Source organism: Chaetodon auriga, chromosome 1 (assembly GCF_051107435.1).
Source record: "Chaetodon auriga isolate fChaAug3 chromosome 1, fChaAug3.hap1, whole genome shotgun sequence".
In the NCBI taxonomy this organism is placed as follows: Eukaryota; Metazoa; Chordata; class Actinopteri; order Chaetodontiformes; family Chaetodontidae; genus Chaetodon; species Chaetodon auriga.
The window spans coordinates 33,082,586-33,106,136 of record NC_135074.1 but is presented as its reverse complement, the minus strand read 5'-3'; the positions used below and the strand labels follow the sequence as shown (position 1 = coordinate 33,106,136).

The 23,551-nt window shown below is 48.2% G+C and overlaps 1 protein-coding gene across 1 annotated transcript; it reads right to left on the bottom strand.

Annotated features, from left to right (window-relative positions):
- Nucleotides 1–1,803: 1,803 nt before the first annotated feature.
- Nucleotides 1,804–23,551, bottom strand: slc9a5 (solute carrier family 9 member A5). Its single transcript, XM_076736064.1, has 16 exons — nucleotides 23,105–23,551; nucleotides 19,886–20,188; nucleotides 19,527–19,690; nucleotides 17,805–17,883; nucleotides 17,544–17,721; nucleotides 15,858–16,078; nucleotides 15,250–15,452; nucleotides 12,218–12,307; nucleotides 11,995–12,065; nucleotides 11,434–11,560; nucleotides 8,642–8,733; nucleotides 8,146–8,272; nucleotides 7,414–7,563; nucleotides 6,849–6,918; nucleotides 6,247–6,375; nucleotides 1,804–6,067 (listed from the first exon to the last, which is right to left on the bottom strand). Exons 1-16 carry the CDS (start codon nucleotides 23,460–23,462, stop codon nucleotides 5,481–5,483), a joined length of 2,949 nt encoding a protein of 982 aa, XP_076592179.1. The 5' UTR covers nucleotides 23,463–23,551; the 3' UTR covers nucleotides 1,804–5,480.

The following is a 23,551-nucleotide window of genomic DNA, read 5'->3' as shown; positions in this document are numbered from 1 at the left end:
AAACAGCTACCTTTACCGCCAACATCAACAGCCATCCCGACAGGATTCACCTGGCCAAGAACATAACTCACCTGACCTTACCTGTGCCAATCCTAATTGCATCCCTGCATCAGTTAACGCTAATGTTGAATGACGATGCTAACACGCTAACTAGCACTGTCAGTCACGACATATGAACAGACAGGTAAACTCGGGTTTTCTGGCTGACGTCACGAGCCGCTTGACCATGTTAAATAACTGAAAGTTAACTGGCTGAACTCATCTCACCTGTCTCACCTGCCAGCGGCGACGTTACCGGCTTCATACCAGTGCTATCATGCTAGCTAAGCTAACAGCGAGCCAGGCCAAAAGGAGCAGGTGGTTCGTCTCACTTACCGCCGTTAAGCAGATATTCACTCTGTCTCCAGTCACTGCTCCACCCAGGTGGAGCTCGGGATCCTCCATCCTCCATGAGATGAACATTTCAGGCTCATTTCAGGCTGTTTCAGGGGTTCAGACTCATTTCAGCCATCAAACTAGACTAACCACCAGTCACGTGTCATTAACGCGCTCACCGTGACGCATCAGAAAAAAATCAATCTTTACTTTTTATTTCGTTTATCTGAATTCGTCTTACTATCAATTATTTCAAATTTTCGAACAAAACAAAACGTTCAACGTTTTCATTCTCCCAACAGATTCAAGACAGACGTCACTTCCGGCCGCCATCTTCGTTTGGTTTAATATGTGCAATTTAATGCACAGAGGTCAACAGACTGTCAGAGCTCTCTATGATGGAAACAAATCTGACATGTGATCAGCTGACACTGATACCAAACCCTCTAAAATAATATAATAACTCTCTGGTCTTATCAGTAGGCTTTACTGTGCACATTATGGGCAGTGAGAGAGGAAGTATTCGGATCCTTTATGTACAAAAAAGTACCACAACGTAAAAATAGCCCACTGAAAGTCCTTCATTGAACTGACTGTTGTCCTCTTGTCTCTGATCTCTTTAGATTATTGTGTCTTCTGCTGGAGTTGGTTGAGCTCATTTTGAATAAGACTGAAACTAATGATCCTTTCCTTGATGAACAGCATTAAGGGACATGACTCGACCTTTTTGAGGTCGATTTGTATTAAAGTGTGCCAGAAGATGCTGAGCCATGGGACATATGTGTTTGTCCATCTGCTGTTGTTGGTATGCTGTTGGCACATGTGGCTCCATGTCTTCTTGCTCACCACAGCTGGTATGTGATGTTTTGAGCAACATATGCAACCACACCTGATCTCCACACACCTGCACCCCTGCTGGAAGAAGCACTGATTGATTCATTACAAGGACCTGAAAAGCTCTTTATTTTAGTTTTGTCTGCTGGAAATGTGGACTAAATGTCTTTCTGTTGTCTCTCAGGCCTCACTGTACCTTCACGCTGCAGTGGTCATGAAAGCTGGACCCACACCTGAACCTCAGAGACTGAACACCAGCTTGATCATTATGGTCTGCCACAGTGGTCACCTTTAAAACAGAGATGGTTTGAACTTGAGCCATCAAGTCAGGATTAAAGCCAGAGTTTGACGTCTGACCCAGTGACCCCGCTTTGTTGAACAGAGCTGTGGATGTCCTCCAGGACAGAAATCATTTATTTAAAATGAGCATGAACACAGTTTGATAGTTCTCCAGTAGACGTCCTGCAGTGAGTTCAGGAAGAGCAGCAAATGAATTCAAGTAGAAGAAGTAAAAGGTGTCACTCAGTGAAAAACTAAAGAAAAACTAACAGTCGCATGTAAAGAAGCACAGAGTCAGCAGTGGTCACTCAGAAAGACAGACCTCACATTTATTGGCCAAAGCTAACAAACATTAGGCACAAAGACAAATTTGTTTCATTTGAGTTTTGACACGACAGCCTGAATCACAGACCAAACAGACACCCGTGAGACAAAGAGACTCAATGCTCTGCAGCTCATTGACGTGTCTGTGTCCAAACGAAGAGCGATTAAAACACTGCAGAGACGATGGACAGGATTCTGTGCTGGAACCAGACTGTTCACCCACCTCACAACTGGTCCGGTGTCAGCTCCAGTTCAAGTATCTTTACAGTATGAAGGCCTTTCTACAAGCAGTAGCATGTTTGTGATTACAGTCACCACTGCACCATGAAGCAACAACAAAGACAACACACACACAAACAGCCTGCCGCACCAGCTTCACGCTGCCTACATCACACGTTCAGGCGCCGCGAAGTCAGGACTCAAGTTCAAATGAATGGGGACACGTGGAGCCACAGTGAGCTGCAGGGACACTAGAGGACGGGACTGCATTTAGACGAGCTGCAGTATCACAGACGGAGCACTAAACAGAAACAGAACCACTACAGTCGATGTTCTACGGTTCTACTCTTTGTCAGTGAAAATTCATTTGTTTACACAGGAAGTGGCTTCCTCACTGGCAGGTGCTCCTTTGTGTTGTGTTCAAATCAAGACTGGGAAGCTGGATTTTTACAGAAGCTCAAATAGACCTGATGTGATGCTTAATAATGAGGAAGTACCTGAAACATCAAAAACAAACATGGACGCCCCACAAAGTTCATTGTTCAAGGTAATTTAACCCAAAGCTGATGTCATTAACTACCGTTAAGGTACTGTCCTCATTAGTAATAAGACGAGTTGTTGGCAGCTGTTAGTGAGGAAGCGTTAGTTGAAATGCTTGTTTCTGCTGCTGGTGTTTGTCTCTGTTTAATTAATGATGGCAGTTAATTTAACCTCTGCAGGACTGAGTGAACGGACTGAAGCTCAAACATGGACCTGTTCCCTGATGACGACATGAACACCTGAACACAGAGGCAGCTGCACCTGAACTGAGTGATGCTGCAGCATGTGTTGGTGTCAGGACCTGAACACTGGACGACACCTTTCCTCCAGAACACTGTGTGTACATGGAGTGAAGCTGCTGCCGCGGCTGCCGCGGCGGCGGCGGCGGCGGCAGAGGCTGGACTTGGATCAGACTGAAGCAGACGAGCGGTGAAAGCAGCTTTGACGTTAGGGCCGACAGATTCTTTGGCAAAACAAGCGACACGACGACAGAAAACCAAACAAACCATCACAGAAACATCTTTACAGCCTGCTGGTGGAATAAAAACCTGTGGATGGTCTGATGACTGAGCTCCAGCTACACACACACACACACACACACACACACAGAGCGGACACACACACTGAATCAACACACAGCTACACAACAGAGTAAGGCAGTTGGAGACAGATATACGCTGTAGAAATGTTCATTATTCTCTTTTTTTACACTTTGGTCTTTCAAAATAAACTACTCTGCAGACTTTATATATTTGCAGCTTTACAAAATACATCTTTAGTTTGTATATGAGCAGAATAAATACACACGTCAGGTGAGCGGAGGCGTGTTTACACCTGTGTGTACAAACAGAGAATAAGGCTTTAAAAGCTTGTGTGAGCTCTGTCTGCGGGCTGACAGCAGCTGAAGTGGTGCGGCTTCGCTCATGACTCCATTAAAGGCTCGTTCCACCTCATTACAACGTCCGTCTTCTGTCCACCGATCGGCTGTGCGACACTCGACGCGCTTTGTCAACACAACGATGGACGAAACCACAAAAACAGAGCCTAGTTGTAACAAAGCAGAATCATTCTTTAAGACAGCCCATCGGTCAGTGTCCACCACCTGCAGGACGATGACCTGTTTGATTGATTACATAGGATTTATTGAAGAACTGATCAATACTACACTGATTGTCCTCTAAAGATCTAAAGAGGCGCAGCGGCGTGAAGCTGATCCTGTTAAAATATCAGCTGTGAGTGAAGAGCTGACTGGAGCTGCTGAACACAGGGGGATGATTTTCAAAGTAAAAGCCTGCAGATATTCTATATTTTTCTTCTTGTCATCGGATCTGACGCACAGATTGAAAGCAGCGGTCGTTCAGTCAGACAGAGCTTCCTGAAACCTTTAAGAACACTTCAACATGAAACTAGATGTTTGTGACGTGTTTCTAAAGATTTACATCTTCAGGAGGAACCAATGGGCTCAGAGCTGACAGCCACAGACAGGAAGCCTTTAAGAGACGGACTCACATGCTTTCATTGGCTGCTTAGCTGGTCTGTGGGCTGCAGTGACTGACTGGACGTGAATCCGTGGACACTTTGGCATGAAGGTGTTTTAGCAGATGTTTTCCTGTCAGCTGTCTGTACCTTCGGCCCACAGGAGCTGGTGACACCGTATGTAGAGGCTGGTGGCGTGCAGAGAAGAGCAGCACTGATTGGACGAGAGGCGGACCTCTGACCCCTGCAGTCTGGTCACATGGACACTTTAACCTCCACTCGAGCTCAGACGACAGCAGATGAGACACAGCAGCTCAGAGGACGAGTGAAGACGGTGGTCAGATCTTCATCAGGACGCGGCAACTGAATGAGAGCGGACAGAGGGAGCTGCTCTCCTATTGGACTGTGTGACAGGCCGCACGCCGCCTGATGTCTGCGGGTGTGTGTGTATGTATATGTGTGTGTATATATGTGTGTGTGTGTATATGTATGAATGTATATATGTGTGTGTATTGTATATGTGTGTGTGCACATGTATGTGTATGTGTGTGTATATACGTATGTGTGTGTATGTGTGTGTATATACATATGTGTGTATGTGTATGTATATATACATATGTGTGTGTATGTGTGCATATATGTATGGGTGTGTATGGGTGTGTATATACATATGTATGTGTATATATACATATGTGTGTGTATACACGTATGTGTGTGTATATACGTATGTGTGTGTATACACGTATGTGTGTGTATATACGTATGTGTGTGTATATACGTATGTGTGTATTTGTGTATATATGTATGTATGTGTGTATATATGTATGTGTGTGTTTACGTATGTGTGTGTATGTGTGTGTATAAACGTATGTGTGTATATATGTATGTGTGTGTGTATATGTGTGTATATACGTATGTGTGTGTATGTGTGTGTATTTACGTATGTGTGTGTATACACGTATGTGTGTGTATATACGTATGTGTGTGTATATACGTATGTGTGTATTTGTGTATATATGTATGTATGTGTGTATATATGTATGTGTGTGTTTACGTATGTGTGTGTATGTGTGTGTATAAACGTATGTGTGTGTATATACGTGTGTGTGTATGTGTATATGTATGTGTGTATGTGTGTATTTACGTATGTGTGTGTATATACGTGTGTGTGTATGTGTATATGTATGTGTGTATGTGTGTGTATTTACGTATGTGTGTGTATATACGTGTGTGTGTATGTGTATATGTATGTGTGTATGTGTGTGTATTTACGTATGTGTGTGTGTGTGTATGTGTATATGTATGTGTGTATGTGTGTGTGTATATGTATGTGTGTGTGTTGTGATGACGCTGTCCTGAAGCTGCTGACTGTTGCTGTGATGTTCCTGCGCCGCTCTACAGGCTGGAACGTTTCGCTGATCTGGGATCAGCTCTTACAGCTGGGTGGGGCCTCGGCTGTGCGGCTCGCCGCTGCCTGGAGGGGGCGCTGTAACCAGGCTCCTCAGGTAGACGCAGGGGTTTCTCCTCCTCCCTGAGCTGGGGGCAGAGCTGGGCGGTGGTGGGGGTGGCAGCAGGGAGCCGGTGGGCCTTAGAGATGACATGAGGGGCTGCACCTCCTGCCTGGCTCCTTCCTCCTCCTCCTCCTCCTCCTCATCCTCCTTCTTCTTGTCTGGGAAGTGGAAGGAGCCCTGTGACACCTGAGCTCCGATGGAGGAGGTGCTGCCCGCCACACTGCCTGGCGGGGTGTAGGAGGCCGGGCGGGGTCCTCCCAGCCTGGAGAGGGCGCTCACCCGTGGGTGGACAGGCTCGGCGGGGACAGGAGGAGAGGAGATGCTCTCCAGGGAGGAGATGCTCTGGTTCCAGGCCTGCTGGAGGTCCACTGGGATGATCTTTGTGGCCTCCACAGACACACAGGGAGGAGGGGAGCCCACGCTGCCTTTCCAAGGCAGATGGCTGTCTCCACTGGGGGGTGAAGGGGGGCCAGCCGATGGACTTGGACACCCGTCCAGAGCTGCTGGGACTGATGGAGGAGACACATCAGTGGGACAGTTAGACTCAGAATTAGACTGGACCCATGAAAATATTGATTACAGCAGGTTTAACTGAGCCATGTCTCACACTGAGACACCTGAGCAAACTGTCCTCTGATGGACACTGTGAGACACCTGCGTGTGTGTGTGTGTGTGTGTGTATTCTGACCTGACTTGGGTCGCTGTTTTGGTGTTTCTGCCTTACGAGCGACGAAGGTGATCCCGACGTCTTCCTCCTTCTCAGGGTCTGAACGTTCACCTTTCTCCTCCTCTGACTCCACTGGAACCACCACTGGATCTGAAGACACACACACACGCACACACGTTCCATCGTAAAGCGTGTGTGGAATCAGCTGACCTCAGAGTCGACTGAGACATAAAGAATAACCTGAAAATGATCACATGACCAGCGATGAGCAGGAGCAGCCAATCACAGGCCACAATGTGTTCAACCACGTATAAACAGGAAAAAGGCTGAAAACAGGACAGAGAGACAACGAGGACAGCAAAGACACATGAAGAGCAAAGCGTCCTGTCCACGCCGGCCTTCCCTCAGACACGCAGCACACTGAGCCTCACAGGTGGACAACAGCATGTCTCTGAAGGACAGAGTTCACCGGTCCAGCTGTTTTCAGGCTGACAGAAATCTGATCAATCGATCTGATCGATTGATCGATCGATGTGATCGTTACATTTCTGAGTTACAGTGAAGCGTCTTGACTTCAGGCGGAAAGTGTCTCTCTGATAAACGTCCCCCCTCCATCAGCCTACTTGTGTCCTGCCAGCTGACGTTGCGTCTGGGTTTGTCGCTGCCGTCCTCCTTGGTGTCGGATCCTCGGCGCTGTTGACAGCAGGACAGAATAAACAGTCAGTCAACCTGCAGCCATAACAGGAAGCCGCCGGCCTTCAATCAGCGCGTGTCTTCGTCTCTCATGACAGAGCGGCGAACGCTCGGCGGCTCTCATTAATCTGACAAATGAAAAGAGGCGAAGACCAAGCTGCTCGTTAGAGATAAACATGTGTTGGACAGACGGACGCAGGGATGTGACGTCTGTGTCTGTGTGCGAGGGGACACGTCAGGACTTCACTTTAACCTTTGACCTTTGTTTTATCAGCCAGGACTCTGACCTGCAGGCTGTCCTCCAGCCCTCAGAGGGGACGAGGACCAGCGTGTCCCCTCTGAGGGATCTGAAGTGATTAAGGTTTGTCCTCTGTGTCCAGCCTGAATACATGATTTTACTTTGAAAAGTCCTGCCGGTCCTTCCTTCCTGTCACACCACCGACCGTCCCCCCGTCCAACAGCAGCACAGAGCAGCAGTGAGGACGAGCTCCTGACCTTCTTCAGGCTTCGCTCCTTCTTGTGCCGTTTGTGTCGGGTGGACTTGAACGTCTCCATCCGGCTCCTCATGTTCCTCTGAAACACCTCCCGGTCCTGACGCTCCTTCTCCCCCAGAGGCATGAAGTGACGGCTGTAGTGCGACTGATACTGCACAGTACAACAACACAGTACAACCACACAGTACACAGTGATACACAGAAATACACAGTACACAACAGTACAGTGAGGTCACATGATCAGTACAGACACCGAAGGTTTTCAACATGTTTCAGTGACGCTGCAGAAGACAGAATCTGTCTGTCTGTCTGTGTCTGTCTGTCTGTCTGTCAGTCAGTCAGTCAGTCAGTCAGTCAGTCAGTCTGTCTGTCTGTCTGTCAGTCTGTCTGTCTGTCTGTCTGTCTGTCTGTCTGTGTCTGTCTGTCAGTCTGTTTTTTTTCTGGGTGTCCTGTGGTCTCCTGGTAGACATCCATCACAGCCCTGTGCAGCATGCCGTCCCCTCTCTGACCGTCTTTCCTGTCCCTCTTCACCAGAGAGTCCACTGTGAACCCCTGTAGCCTCCTACAGGCTCCCCTGAGGATCTCCAAGGACCCCTGAATCTGCACACTTCTGAGCACCCATCACATGTCTTTATGGACCCCAGGAGACCCTCAAAGGACCCAATAGAACCTGCACCTGTGTGTGTGTGTGTGTGTGTGTGTGTGTGTGTGTGTGTGTGTGTGTGTGTGTTACCCGTCTCCTAGGTTTGTACAGATTCTCTGCGAGGACATGGTGTGTCTCTGTGTCCTCCTCCACTTTGGCTCCAGGGACATTATCGATCACCTGGAGGTCCAGACACACACCGCTGCCGTTCTCCCGCCTGGAACACGCCAACAACACGCAGTTAGCATGATGCTAATGACACTAACCGTCTCTGATGTTTCCATGGTTACAGCATCATGTGACTGCATTAAGGATGCTGCGTTCACGAAGCAGCCATGTTTGAAGTGAGAGACAAAAGGACACCTGTCCAGCTGGTGTGTCACTCACCTGGAACCAAACAACACTACCCACTACCCACTACTGTGAGAACCAGGACAACCTGGACAGGTAAGCAGTCCAGGTGATTTCTCTGGACTCACACACACACACACACACACACACACACACACACACACACACACACACGCATGCACGCATGCACGCATGCACACACACACACACACACACACACACACACATGACTCACAGGTAGTTGGTGACGTTGGTGACTTCAGGGAACGAGGCTCTGCTGGCCATGGAGGGCAGAGACAGCCGGGCTGAGGTCAGGACATTCCCACCCTACACACACACACACACACACACACACGCACACACACACACACACACGCACACAAGCACACACGCACGCACACACGCACACACATGCACGCACACACACACACGCACGCACACAAGCACACACGCACGCACATGCACGCACACACACACGCATGCACACGCACGCACACAAGCACACACGCACACACATGCACGCACACACACACGCACGCACGCACACAAGCACACACACACGCACACACACACGCACGCACACAAGCACACACGCACACACATGCACGCACACACACACGCACACACACGCACACACACACACACGCACGCACACAAGCACACACGCACACAGGTCAAAGGTCAATAGTTAAAAGCATCTCTGAGGTATTTTTATTGCTCCTGTTTCTCTTTGAAGACCACGTTTCCCAGAAGCCCTGCTGCTGCTGAATGGATGAGTTGATCAATAAACTGAAACCTATTATATTTTAACATATTTTCCTGGACATTTCCTGGACTTTGTCAGTGACCTGCGGGTGGTCGTGTTTCTTTGAGTCTTCAGATCAGCTCCTGAACTTCACCCACAGCTGATCAGTCACACCTGAGCTTGACAGACGGGTTCACCTGCACCTCGTCCTGATTTGAGGAGCAGGGATTCTCACTTCAATGATTCCAGGCTTTTCAAGGATGTGTTGGAGCACTGGACACTTTCAGATATGACAGCAGTACACTCTAGGATATTTAGTGTGTTCTAGTAGAGGCTGATCGCAGTACTTTGAGTATGTGAAAACTTCTTTTATTCCATCCAGACGATGAAAAAATGAATAAATGAAGGAGTTAAAACTTAAAAGCATGTTTGGTCTGAAAGTGTACTGTTACTGCAGTACTACAGCACTGTACTGTTACTGCAGGACTACAGCACTGTACTGTTACTGCAGGACTACAGCACTGCACTGTTACTGCAGGACTACAGCACTGTACTGTTACTGCAGAACTACAGCACTGTACTGTTACTGCAGGACTACAGCACTGCACTGTTACTGCAGGACTACAGCACTGTACTGTTACTGCAGGACTACAGCACTGCACTGTTACTGCAGGACTACAGCACTGTACTGTTACTGCAGAACTACAGCACTGCACTGTTACTGCAGGACTACAGCACTGCACTGTTACTGCAGGACTACAGCACTGTACTGTTACTGCAGAACTACAGCACTGCACTGTTACTGCAGGACTACAGCACTGCACTGTTACTGCAGACTACAGCACTGTACTGTTACTGCAGGACTACAGCACTGTACAGCACTGTACTGTTACTGCAGGACTACAGCACTGTACTGTTACTGCAGTACTACAGTACAGTGCTGTTACTGCAGTACTACAGCACTGTACTGTTACTGCAGTACTACAGTACAGTGCTGTTACTGCAGTACTACAGCACTGTACTGTTACTGCAGACTACAGCACTGTACTGTTACTGCAGACTACAGCACTGCACTGTTACTGCAGACTACAGCACTGTACTGTTACTGCAGACTACAGCACTGCACTGTTACTGCAGGACTACAGCACTGTACTGTTACTGCAGTACTACAGCACTGTACTGTTACTGCAGGACTACAGCACTGTACTGTTACTGCAGGACTACAGCACTGCACTGTTACTGCAGTACTACAGCACTGCACTGTTACTGCAGGACTACAGCACTGTACAGCACTGTACTGTTACTGCAGGACTACAGCACTGTACTGTTACTGCAGTACTACAGTACAGTGCTGTTACTGCAGTACTACAGCACTGTACTATTACTGCAGGACTACAGCACTGTACTGTTACTGCAGACTACAGCACTGTACTGTTACTGCAGACTACAGCACTGCACTGTTACTGCAGGACTACAGCACTGTACTGTTACTGCAGGACTACAGCACTGTACTGTTACTGCAGTACTACAGCACTGTACTGTTACTGCAGGACTACAGCACTGCACTGTTACTGCAGGACTACAGCACTGCACTGTTACTGCAGACTACAGCACTGCACTGTTACTGCAGTACTACAGCACTGTACTGTTACTGCAGACTACAGCACTGCACTGTTACTGCAGACTACAGCACTGCACTGTTACTGCAGACTACAGCACTGTACTGTTACTGCAGGACTACAGCACTGTACTGTTACTGCAGACTACAGCACTGTACTGTTACTGCAGACTACAGCACTGCACTGTTACTGCAGTACTACAGCACTGTACTGTTACTGCAGTACTACAGCACTGCACTGTTACTGCAGGACTACAGCACTGTACTATTACTGCAGGACTACAGCACTGTACTGTTACTGCAGACTACAGCACTGTACTGTTACTGCAGTACTACAGCACTGTACTGTTACTGCAGGACTACAGCACTGTACTGTTACTGCAGACTACAGCACTGCACTGTTACTGCAGTACTACAGCACTGTACTGTTACTGCAGGACTACAGCACTGTACTGTTACTGCAGTACTACAGCACTGTACTGTTACTGCAGTACTACAGTACAGTGCTGTTACTGCAGGACTACAGCACTGTACTGTTACTGCAGTACTACAGCACTGTACTGCAGTACTAATGTACTACACTGCTCAGTGATGAAGAGCCAGCAGGTCAAATTCCACTTTCACACTCTCTCACACACACACTCACACACACCCTCAGTCCTACCTGGTCGATGACACTGATGGCGTCTCTGATGTTGATCTTCTGATAGGCCTCCCACAGCTCACTCTTCCTGTACACAGACTTCCTCAAGAGCAACTTACTGAGGTAGTTCTTATCAAACTGCTCCCACCTGAGAGACAGAGAGACAAACAGAGACAGACAGAGAGATGGTTTTGGTCCTCATGTCAACCATGTTCTGTGTGTTCTAAATAAAGTTTTGTCTCCAGCTGTGACGTCTTTGTTGCTGTGAGATGTCCAAATGTTCCCTCAGTCTCTGATGGACTCTTTAATGTCTCATCAGAGCGTCTCATCCTCACTGTGGTGACAGAGGAGCTCCACCTGCTGTCCACTGTCCATCATTACAACAACCACAGTGGGAGAAGGTACACAGATGAAGTACAAATATTTGTTTTTTACTCTTCATGTGACTGTGTGTGTGTCTTCAAGTGTTGCTTCACTTTGATGTTGACGAATATAAAATGTAAATAAATTCTATTTCTCTCAATGAACGAATGAAACGTTATTCTGGTGTCACATGATGTCACAGTGATGTCATTGACTCACTTGTCTCTCCAGTGGTGGTACCCCTGCAGTCCTGCAATGTCCTCCACTGCTGTCAGGATGTGGTCAAAGGCCTGAAAAAAACACACACACACACACACACACACACACACACACACACACACACACACGTTGATGATACCCAGCTTCCATTGAATGAATGAAGAAGTAGAAGAAGAGGAGGAAAAAGAAGAAGAAGAAGAAGAAGAAGAGAGGAGACACTCACCCTCTCGTGGATCTCCTCGTTGATGGTCGGCTTCCTGCTGGTGGAACGAGGAACTTTGAGCCATTTGACCAGCGGTTTGATGGTCAGACCCTGACAGAGGAGACAGGTGGACTGTGGTCTGACTGCTGTTGACTGGTTTGATTGATTTGATTGATTGATCTGAATGTATTTGAATGTGTCTGCGCTTTGACATGAATGCATGAATAATGCTGCAGTTTCAACATCACATCTTCATCAGGTCATCATCATCAAACTTCACCTGAATGATTTCTGATATTCACAGAGTGAAACACTGACGCCTGAATACGATGAATATAACAGATCTGAAGACATGACGGCTGCTGACAGGAAACCTCATGAGGACCCTGGACCAGTTTTCAGGGTTCAGATCCACGTCGTGTCTCACTGAGCTGACTGAGGCTGAAACTGAGGAAGCGCCAAACGAAAACCTTGTATCTCCAGGTTCCTCCTGTTAGCTGCTCCTGCTAGCAGCCAACTGTTAGCAGTGTTCTCTTGGACATACAGACTGGATCTCTGGATCTCTGGATCTCTGTGAGACTGAAGGAAACTTAAGAACAGGATGATTGTCAGGGGAGTCCTCCAGAGTCTTCTTCTCTGGTTTCTCTGTGGATTTCTGGAGGTTTATTCTGATCTCCTCAGAAAGTGACATCACACTGAATCTAAAAAATGTGTCTGTGTTCAGATTTGTCTCCATGTGTTTGAACATATCTGGAACTGTGTGTCGTCGCTGCTGCCACCATAACTAATGACTGAGAGCACCTGCGCACACCTGTCCCTTTCACCTGAATGAGTATCCTTACTGCAGTAAAGATACTGTAGTACTGCTGTATCTCACGCCTCCCTCAGACGCCCGGGAAGCAGCTTCATGGTTTGAAGCGTCAGGGTTCATGAACCGTAGTGAATAACGTCTCTGCTTTGCTTTCAGCCTCGTGTAATTCTTCCTCTCCTGTCATCTCTCTGCTGCCGTGACGAAATAAAACACCATAAAACTTTAAGAAGCAGCTCATGTTTAGGAGAGCTAGATCACGTGATTGTGAGATAACTTTGTCTAGTTTATCTGAAAGTCATAACAAGAGACGCAGCGTGGAAACATCTCACTGTGGGACGATGAAGCAGCAGCATCTGTTTTGTCCTCAGTGATTCATGATGGGAAAGCAGAGACACAGAGAGAGGAGTCAAAGCAGAGAGCCGCGCTGAACACACACTTCACATTTAGAGAGTACGTCTAGGTCAGATGTAAACACGCAGTGTGTGTTCACAGAGCTGACTTCAGTTCAGAGGAACATTTTCAGAGAGACACGGCGAAGACACACTTCAGGTTTAGAGAGTATGTCCATGATAGACGTAAACACAGCGAAGACACACTGACTGAAAACTTTAAGAGCATGAGCCTGTGTGTGTGTGTGTGTGTGGGGGGGGGGGTTAAAGCAGATGAAGTCTAGCTGTGTCGTCTCAAACATGTTGGAATAAAAACCTCTCCGGACCCAGACCACACACACACACACACACACACACACACACACACCAACAAGTGTTTTTCTGCTGGCTGTGGGGGTGCAGCAGGTCAAAGGTCACACGGCGCATAACATCATTGTGGTGGAGCAGCTGTGTGTCTGTCAGTTCAGTGACAGTGATGTCAGTGCTGATGTCACTGAAAGTCAGTCTCAGCCTCAGTCTTAGTCTCAGCCTCAGTCTCAGCCTCAGTCTCAGCCTCAGTCTTAGTCTCAGCCTCAGTCTTAGTCTCAGCGTCAGTCTCAGCCTCAGTCTTAGTCTCAGCCTCAGTCTCAGCCTCAGTCTTAGTCTCAGCCTTAGTCTCGATTCAATTCAATTCAATTCAATTCAATTCAATTCAATATTCCTTTATTTGTCCCGCGAGGGGAAATTCCAGAATACAGCAGCATCAGTAAAGATTAATATAAGAAGTGCATGCAAATTAGAAACAAAAGCAGTATATACAAAAGAGTGAGGATTTAAATAAAAATAAAAAGAAAGAAATTGTAATTAATTGTAAGAAATTGTAGATAGTATTTACAATAGTAAATAGTCAGCCTCAGTCTCAGCCTCAGTCTCAGCTTCAGCCTCAGTCTCAGCCTCAGTCTCAGCCTCAGCCTCAGCCTCAGCCTCAGTCTCAGCCTCAGTCTCAGTCTCAGTCTCAGTCTCAGCCTCAGTCTCAGTCTCAGTCTCAGCCTCAGCCTCAGCTTCAGTCTCAGCCTCAGCCTCAGTCTCAGCCTCAGCCTCAGCCTCAGTCTCAACCTCAGTCTCAGTCTCAGTCTCAGCCTCAGTCTCAGTCTCAGTCTCAGCCTCAGCCTCAGTCTCAGTCTCAGTCTCAGCCTCAGCCTCAGTCTCAGCCTCAGCCTCAGCCTCACTCTCAACCTCAGCCTCAGTCTCAGCCTCAGTCTCAGTCTCAGCCTCAGTCTCAGTCTCAGTCTCAGCCTCAGCCTCAGCTTCAGTCTCAGCCTCAGCCTCAGTCTCAGCCTCAGCCTCAGCCTCAGTCTCAACCTCAGTCTCAGTCTCAGTCTCAGCCTCAGTCTCAGTCTCAGTCTCAGCCTCAGCCTCAGCCTCAGCCTCAGTCTCAGCCTCAGTCTCAGTCTCAGTCTCAGTCTCAGCCTCAGTCTCAGTCTCAGTCTCAGCCTCAGCCTCAGCTTCAGTCTCAGCCTCAGCCTCAGTCTCAGCCTCAGCCTCAGCCTCAGTCTCAACCTCAGTCTCAGTCTCAGTCTCAGCCTCAGTCTCAGTCTCAGTCTCAGCCTCAGCCTCAGTCTCAGTCTCAGTCTCAGCCTCAGCCTCAGTCTCAGCCTCAGCCTCAGCCTCACTCTCAACCTCAGCCTCAGTCTCAGCCTCAGTCTCAGCCTCAGCCTCAGCCTCAGCCTCACTCTCAACCTCAGCCTCAGTCTCAGTCTCAGCCTCAGTCTCAGTCTCAACCTCAGCCTCAGTCTCAACCTCAGCCTCAGTCTCAGCCTCAGCCTCAGCCTCAGCCTCAGTCTCAGTCTCAGCCTCAGTCTCACTCTTCCTACCTGGAACATGACGGTGAAGAAGACGACCACGATTGTCGTGGCGACAAAGTAATCCTTGGCTTTGACCTGCTCACTGTCCAGCAGCACCACCAGAGCGAACGCCACCGCCCCCCGCAGGCCGCCGTATGACATCACCACCTGGTCTATCTTGTCCAATGGGACGAGGCGAAACCGGTTCAGAACCCAGGTCTGACCAATCACACCTGGACACAGAGATTAGTAAAAGTCAGGTCAGCCAATCAGAAGACAAAGGAAAAGGAAACAAGATGCACCAAAAAGACAAAGCTGAAGGATTTTCAGGAGGTCTCCTGAGGAGAAGCTCTCCGTGGACCTCCTGCAGCAGGCCAAGCAGCAGCTGGAGAAGCATCGAGTTTATTGACGAAGCGTTTCGGTCAAACACGTGTCGATCAGTAATTTACAGTGATGAAGGTATTGATGATGTTGGTGGACAGTTTTCAGAGTCTGGACCTTTTTTCTGTCCATATGATGTTTCTTCTGTGCTGTTATGATTCTTCTGATTGGCCGATACGTGGGACGTTTATGGTTCTGTTTCTATGGAAATGTGCCGACCTGTTAAAGGTCGTAAAGTGACGAAGGAAGTGACTGACCCACGGCTCTGAAGACGAAGATGAAGACGAGGGTACAGGACACCAGGCCGGTGTCCCATGCCCACTTGGACTTGTCCACTGCTGAGATCCCCAGGAAGATGAAGATGATGGTCTCAGCGATGCTGGCCAGAGTCTTCATCGTGTACTTCACCGTGGTCCGAGACTTCTGGGAAATGTTGGCCTCCACGTATTTATTGGCACCGATGCCACAGAAGGTCATCCTGAGGAGGAGGAAAGGAGGAAGAACGCGTTCTTAGTTAGTTAGTTTTCTCCCTCACTGGTCCTGTTTTATTGATTTTCTTACTCTCACTGACGGCCTGAAGCACCCGATGGACACCAGGGGGCGTCAACACAAACCCACATGATCGTCCAGGCTGGATAAACAACAACAAACCGAGCAGACCAGAACTTAACCACCACCCTGAGTACCGAGGTCACCTTCCAGCAAGTACATTTTTTAATCATTGGAGGTTTTTTTTTTTTTTTTTTGCAGGTTATTTGAAGGTACATCACATGCAAGAGCTGAGATACTGCAGTATTTCCTCCTCCTTTGTGTCCCAGAGTAATAATACTCCCAAACCCACTGAAAATACCGTTCCAACCACTGAGCAACATCATTGCAACAGCTAGACTGTGCACTTTGGCGCAACAAGCAAAAGCTTATCAACTTCTCCAAATAGTTTATGAGCCACCTGTTTACATTAGCAAGCACATAGCAACCACCTCAAACACACAGCACCGTCACAGTGAGCAGCAGCACCCTGAAGGCCTCACAGGGACACGCAAACACGTGGCTAGACATTAGCAACTAGCTACTGACTTTTCATAGCAAAGGCCACGGCCATTTTCTTCAGATGTTGTTTTCTGGTTCACAAATTCAGAAAAAAGTCGAGATGCTACGCTAGTTAGCTTGAGCAGGAGTTTAGCTGCTCCATAAGTATTCGATTTAGCTTCAGTGTCATTTATGTGAGCTGAATTAGAAAGTTGTAAGTTCATCATAATGGATAAAGACGGACGAGGCTCAACAAGCTTGAGATTATAGTTAGCATTAGCTTTAGCTCAGACTGGCTGTGGTTATCTCAGCTAGCTTTTGCTTGATACTTTAGCTGCTGATCTGGTCTCTCTTTGTCCTTATTGTGTTCTGGCTTTGGAAGAGAGTATTGTATCGAATACTTCCCAGTGGGACTGCTTCATATTTTGCAGTTCATGTTGTATTTTCACAGTTTTTTTAGGTCTAATTTCCAGCATGAAGGATTTAGAGGATCTATTGGCAGAAGTGGAGTATTCAGAGTTATGTTTTCATCAGTGTAGAATCACCTGATGATGAGAATCGTTGTGTTTTTGTTGCCTTAAAATGAGCCTTCATATCTACAGAGGGAGCAGGTCCTCGTCCACAGAGTCCACCATGTCCCACAGCCGTGTTTCTACAGTGGCCCAGAGTGGACAAACCAAACACTGACTCACTGGTGTTTCTGGTTTTGGTGGTCACCATAGGTACTCCTTCACAGGGGAGGGTGAGGTGAGGGCTGTTCAGCTGGTTGCAGTCTGCAGCCTCATCACTAGGAGCCACTAAATCCTCCACACTGGAACTTTGACGTGCTTTGAAATGATGCACTGTGGCACTGCGGCAGACATGTTAAACTGGTCATAGTGGTCCTTCTGGTGGTTCTGGTTGGGGAGACTTACGACAGAATGGCGGACAAAGAGAAGAGCTCGGCGGTCAGGTAGGCCAGGTAGACAAGCAGGAAGACAAAGAGGGGCTCGATGATCCGAACCTTCTTGGTGAAACGAGTAATGAAGCCGAGGATGACGGCGAACACCAGACCCACCAGAGTCCCCCCAATACTGACGATGAGGAAGGAGGCTACAGAGGAAGAGGAGGAGGAGGAGGGTCAGTGACAGAAGAGACAGACCTGGATTTGATTCAGTTCCTTTTCGTGGACTCACCAACTCCTTTGAAGTAATCTGCTGTCTGAACGTTCTCTGCTCCCACTTCCACAAAGGAAATGTAGACTTTATATAAAACCTGGAGGACAGAGACACACGTCAGACGTTTGTCATTTTACATTTGACTGGGTTTCACTGAGAAAAACAGAATAACTGCGTTCACAGTGACTTTAGAGTGCTGCAGAGAGGACACGGTCCAGCCCAGCGCGTCATCGTGACTCCATGAACAACCTTCAGGTCGTAACACTGAAAAGTCAGGTGAGGCTTGTCCTCTGTGCTCTCTGCTGCTGGGCGACAGACATCACCTCCTCTCTTAAACACTGTGATGATTTTGTCTTGTTGACGAAGAAAAAAACGACAGATGACAAAAATAATCAGTTAAAAAGAAAAATGACATTTGGAAAAGCAATCTTCAGATGTGTGAACTTTCAGCGAAACGTTCATCAAAGCATCAGAGACGTTTGGCGTCCTTTGGCGTCCTTTGGCGTCCTTTGACCTCCTTTGATGTTCTTTGGCATCCTTTGGCGTCCTTTGGCGTCCTTTGGCGTCCTTCGGTGTCCTTTGGCGTCCTTTGGCGTCCTTTGGCGTCCTTCGGTGTCCTTTGGCGTCCTTTGGCGTCCTTTGGCGTCCTTCGGTGTCCTTTGGCGTCCTCCAGGAGGTCATCGCCTCTTTCTGCCCTCTGGTGTTTACTCTGTGTCGAGGCGGCAAATAAGAATTTTAATGTCGACTTTTTCTCCCAACAGAACTTAATTCTTAAACTCTATGACGTCTAACGCGACGTTAATCTCAAAATACTGAAACTTAAGAAGACTTTTTCTCTTTTCTTAAAATATTTAAACTGAATCTTAAACTGTGATAACTTAAATTTTCCTGTAAATCAGGATTTTATTTAACGTGTCTTTGCCTTCATCAGCCTCCAGCGTTCTGGTTCATCGTCTTCTTCTGTAAATGTCTTTGAGCTGTACGTTTGTCTCATTGATCTGTGATCAGGTGGTTCTGATGTGACGGTCTCACATGTCCTTCGTGTGAACGTCACCCCGACGAGCGACCGACAGGAAATGAAGATGTCACTCGTCGGTTTCCCTCTCGGGGACTCGGTGAACTCGCAGCTTCAGACCTCAGAGCAGCTGTTCGTTTCCTCGCTGATGATCAGATGATGCAGAAACGAGTGCTGAGCTTCTCTCCTTCTCTGCAGGTCAGCTGCAGCTTTCCCACACTTTGGTTTCCTCCATTTGTTGGTGGGATTAGCTCATATTCTGAGTGCTGCTGAGGATTAGAAACTGCAGAGTTAATCTGCTCAGAGCTGTTTAATCTCATCTTTCTCAAACTCAACATGTTACTGAGTAAATGTGAAGTTTTTGCTCCTCATCAAACATCTTTTTTACTGAAACGATGAAGAATTAAACCTTCATGTCCTGATTGGTGCTCTCAGAGGATGAACCCGTCACATCTCATCTTTCCTCTAGCGCCACCCTCAGGACACACTTCACATTCAATTCTGCTGAACACAAACTCGTCCAATCAGAAAGCTCTCAGTCCTTCGTGCCTGCAGTGACTCGAAATGTTTGATTCGATGAGTCGTCTATAAACAGAGACGATTATCGATCGATGATTACTACGACTTATTGTTCTCAGTGAGGACAGACGGGATGTTTGGACTGAATACGCCTCAGCTGATGAGGAGTGACCGTGTGTGTGTGTGTGTGTGTGTGTGTCTCTCACCACGGTGACGGCATCATTGACCAGCGACTCTCCGAACACGATGATGAAGAGCGTGTCGTTGACGTGAACCTCCTCGAACACAGCCAACACTGCCACGGGGTCGACGGCCGAGATCAACGATCCGAACAACAGGAAGTCCATCAGGTCGGCCTGCACGCGCTCGTCTGCGCGCACACACACAGTTATTGATCAGTGGTTAATATAAAGGTTATCAGAGACGAGCAGGTGAGCTGCAGTTGCTCATCCAGCCTCAGCTCACCTGTTCTTGTCTAACAGTTTAATAAACAGCACTGACGGTGTTTCCACACACAGAACTGAAGCGTTTGCTCAGGTATCAGCTCCCCGTGACCCACACTGACCTATGACCCCCAGCAGCTTGGCGGCGTACAGGCAGAAGCCAGTGCAGAAGGCGTTCCACAGCGTTCCCACCACGGCGTACGTCAGGATGGCGCCCAGGTTGTCGAAGAAGAGGCGGGCCGGCATGAAGTATCCGGCGTCGCCCACGATGGTCGGCAGCAGGAAGAGGAAGAAGAGGGCGGGCTCCAGCTGGTAGAGCTGCTTCTTATTGGCTATGAGGACGACCCCGCCCAGGACCAGGCCCAGCAGGATCAGCATGCAGCTCTCTGGGACCACGGTGGTGAAGCGCTGAGAGAAGTGAAACACTGCCGGCGACAGGAAGAGGTTTTCAGAGGTTTGAAATGAGGACGAGCTGCTCGTCAGTCACTTCAGTGTGACTGTTTCTGCGTCTTTGTGCTGCTCTGACCAATGTTTGACAAACTGCCGTCAGGTGGTTTGTTCTGCTGGCTTTCCATTGGTCAGATAAACTGACAGTTTGTCCCCATAAACACTCACCTGGAGAATTTTAACGTCCAGTGTTTTACTCGTTGCTCTTCAGTCTGACACACCTTTGCCTGATGTGTTTAAGAAGGTGATGAGTCTTTACCTCCTGTCTGATTGGTTGGCAGGTTTGTTTCTTTCAGGTACAAACAACATGATGTTTTAGAGATGTTTTTTTTTATATATCACAAAATCAGCTGTGCTATTGTTCTCATGATAAATGTGTGTGTGTGTGTGTGTGTGTGTGTGTGTGTGTGTGTCAAGGCTGTGTACACACACACACACACACCAGATGTAGACATTAGCAACAGTCCTCATCAATCAACACAAGGACAGAAACCCTTCAGAGCCTGAAGTGAACCCAGAGCTCTTTCTGTTTTCTACATTTAACCTCGGTTACCTCCTTATCTCCTTCACTACCTCCTTTCTTCCTCCTTTGCCTCCTTCATATCTTTTCCACCTCCTTCACTGCTCTTTTACTTCCTTCTTTCCTTCATTAGCATCTCTTCTTTCCTTCTCTACCTCCTTCTTTCCTCCTTTACCTCCTTATCACCTTGTCTACCTCCTCCCTTCCTCCTTGAACTCCCTCTTTCCTTCACTACCTCCTCCTCTGCTCTTTTACTTCCTTCTTTCCTTCATTAGCTTCTCTTCTTTCCTTCTCTACCTCCTTCCCTCCTTCTCTACCTCCTTCTCTCCTCATGCACTTTCTTCTTTCCTTCGCAACCTCTTTTTCTCTCCTTCTCTACCTCCTTCTTTCCTCTTTACTCCTTCTTTCCTTCATTACCTCCTTCTCTCCTCTTTTACTTCCTTCTTTCCTTCATTACCTTTTCTTTTTTCCTTCTCTTCCCCCGTCATTCCACCTTTACCTCCTTCTTTCCAGCACTACCTCCTTCTCTCCTCTTTTACTTCCTTCTTTCCTTCTCTACCTCCTTCCTTCCTCCTTTACCTCCTTCTTACCTTCTCTACCTCCTTCTCTCCTCCTTTACCTCCTTCTTTCCTTCATTACCTCCTCTTCTTTCCTTCTCTGCCTCCTTCTCTCCTCTTTTACCTCCTTCCTTCCTTCCTTCCTGGCCTCCTCCTCTTTCCTTCTCAACCTCCTTCCCTTGTCTCCTGCCTGGCTCGTTCAGCTCGCGGTGGAGGATGGTTGAGGAGATGTAAACTGACCACACGCTGAAGTCAAGCGCTGATTTTCACACTGCTTTAAACAAACTGAACCATCCGGCTGAGAATTCCTGTTTACTGACTGAGACGTGAACACAGCACGACACAGGTTGAACATGGAGGCAGAGAGCTGAACCTCCCACACAGCAGACGACAGAAACACGGAGAACATTCAGCTGCTTAGCATGAAGCTCCGACATGGACGTTTACAGCAGAGACACTGATCTGAAGTCTGAGTCTCCTCATCAACAAGTCTCATGTTCACACTCAAACAACAACATGCTGCTCTGTCTCTCAGTGCTGCCTGATGTCCTGCCTGTCAGCTCATTGGTTCCTTCTGAGGACATAAATCTTTAAAAAAAACTCACAACTATATCACAAAAAATCACAAAAAAGTACATCTTATATATAAAATCACCAGACTTAAAAAATGCTTGAAAAAACTACAGACCGTGAACGCCACCATGATGTGTAAACCAGACTGTGGTGGTTTTTATTGGTTTATCACTCACATGATGAGAGACAACAGGACTCAGCTGAACCGACAGAGCCTCAGTGTGTGTGTGTGTGTGTGTGTGTGTGTGTGTGTGTGTGTGTGGAACATAACCACATTAATAAGCAGCATGTATAGCATGTTATTGTCTGCAGCACAGTGAGTCACCAGCAGCAACATGACTGTGTGTGTGTGTGTGTGTGTGTGTGTGTGTGTGTGTGTGTGTGTGTGTGTGTGTGTGTGTGTCCTCAGAGCCATGACGGAGGAACAAAGTGTTGAAGGAGTGCAGCAGACGGACGGACAGGGAGGAGGACAGACTCCTGCTGCTCCCTCAGACGTCCTCAAACTCTTTAAAGGAGAAGAAGCTGTTTTTTTCACTTTGACATAAATTCTGAGAACTTCCCGTCATCCTGCTCCTCCGTCAGATCCTCCACCAGACCACCGCGAGCACCACCAGCTTCACCTCTCTGGTCAATCAGCGCAGAGATGGTTTGCAGGGCTGATACTCACTGATGGTGTGACTGATCTTTGGTTATGAACAGTTCTGATCGGACTGTTCGTGTGAATCAAGCTTCATTCATTCAGTGACAAACTGGATCATTTGATCTAGCTGCTGCAGGACTTTCATCTGAACACCTTCATCCTCATCATCATCAGTGATCAGTTCTACAGGAGGGCCAGTCTGGTTCTGGTTCTGTTTGCTGCTTCACCGAGAGTTTCTTCATCAACAACTGAACGACAGAAACTCTTCAGACTGTGAGAAGCTTCCTCTCATGGTTTTTAACATCACCGTAAACTGAATCTGAGGATCTGGAAACCAAACTGACCATGAGGCTTCATGTGAGACTGAAGGTCAACCAATCAGTGATGAGGAGTGTCTGAAACTGGAGCCATAATTCTGTTTCTGGACCCAAAGTTCAGATTCTGGTTCCAGACCAGCAGCTGTCTGTCTGTCTGTCTGTCTGTCTGTCTGTCTGTCTGTGGTTATTCATTCTGCTCAGTCGTTCCGTCTGCTTCTAGTTCAGTAACTGGACCAGAACAGTCTGAGTCCTGGTCCAGCATTAACCACACACACACACAGACTTACAGATCTTGGCCACGCTGGCCACCAGCAGCCAGATAGCGATGATGTACGGAGTCTGGACGTAGCTCCACTCCCACTGGACCACCCGGTACCCGCCGCCGTGATGATGATGCTGCCCGCCCTCCTCTTCCTCTCCGGGACCAGCCGGTTCCTCCGCCGCGGACCGGGCCAAGGCGACGCCGGGCGCCCCGTATTCCGCTCGGGGCTGCGGGAGGAGGAGGAGCGGCGGGGCGGAGGGAGAGGCGGAGACCGACGGAGAGAAGCCGAGCGCCGGCTCCCGCGGCGGCGGAGCGCCCGTCCCGGAGAGGTCGGCGGCGGCAGCCGTCATCAGCAGCAGTAGCATCAGACCGAGCGGCAGCATCTTCCACCCGGAGCTCAGCGGGCTGACATCCCCCCCGGCCTTTATATGCGCACTGAGACACGGAGAGGACACGGAGCGGCGCAGGGAGG

What these genes read in the sequence shown, in the direction of transcription:
- slc9a5 (XM_076736064.1), bottom strand. Translation starts at nt 23,462, where the DNA reads ATGCTGCCGCTCGGTCTGATGCTACTGCTGCTGATGACGGCTGCCGCC. An exon ending in GGCCAGCGTGGCCAAGATCT is followed by an intron (nt 20,189 to 23,104) that starts GTAAGTCTGTGT and finishes TGTCGCCGGCAG; the next exon opens with TGTTTCACTTCTCTCAGCGC. An exon ending in CGTCAGCTGGCAGGACACAA is followed by an intron (nt 6,376 to 6,848) that starts GTAGGCTGATGG and finishes GTGTGTCTTCAG; the next exon opens with ATCCAGTGGTGGTTCCAGTG.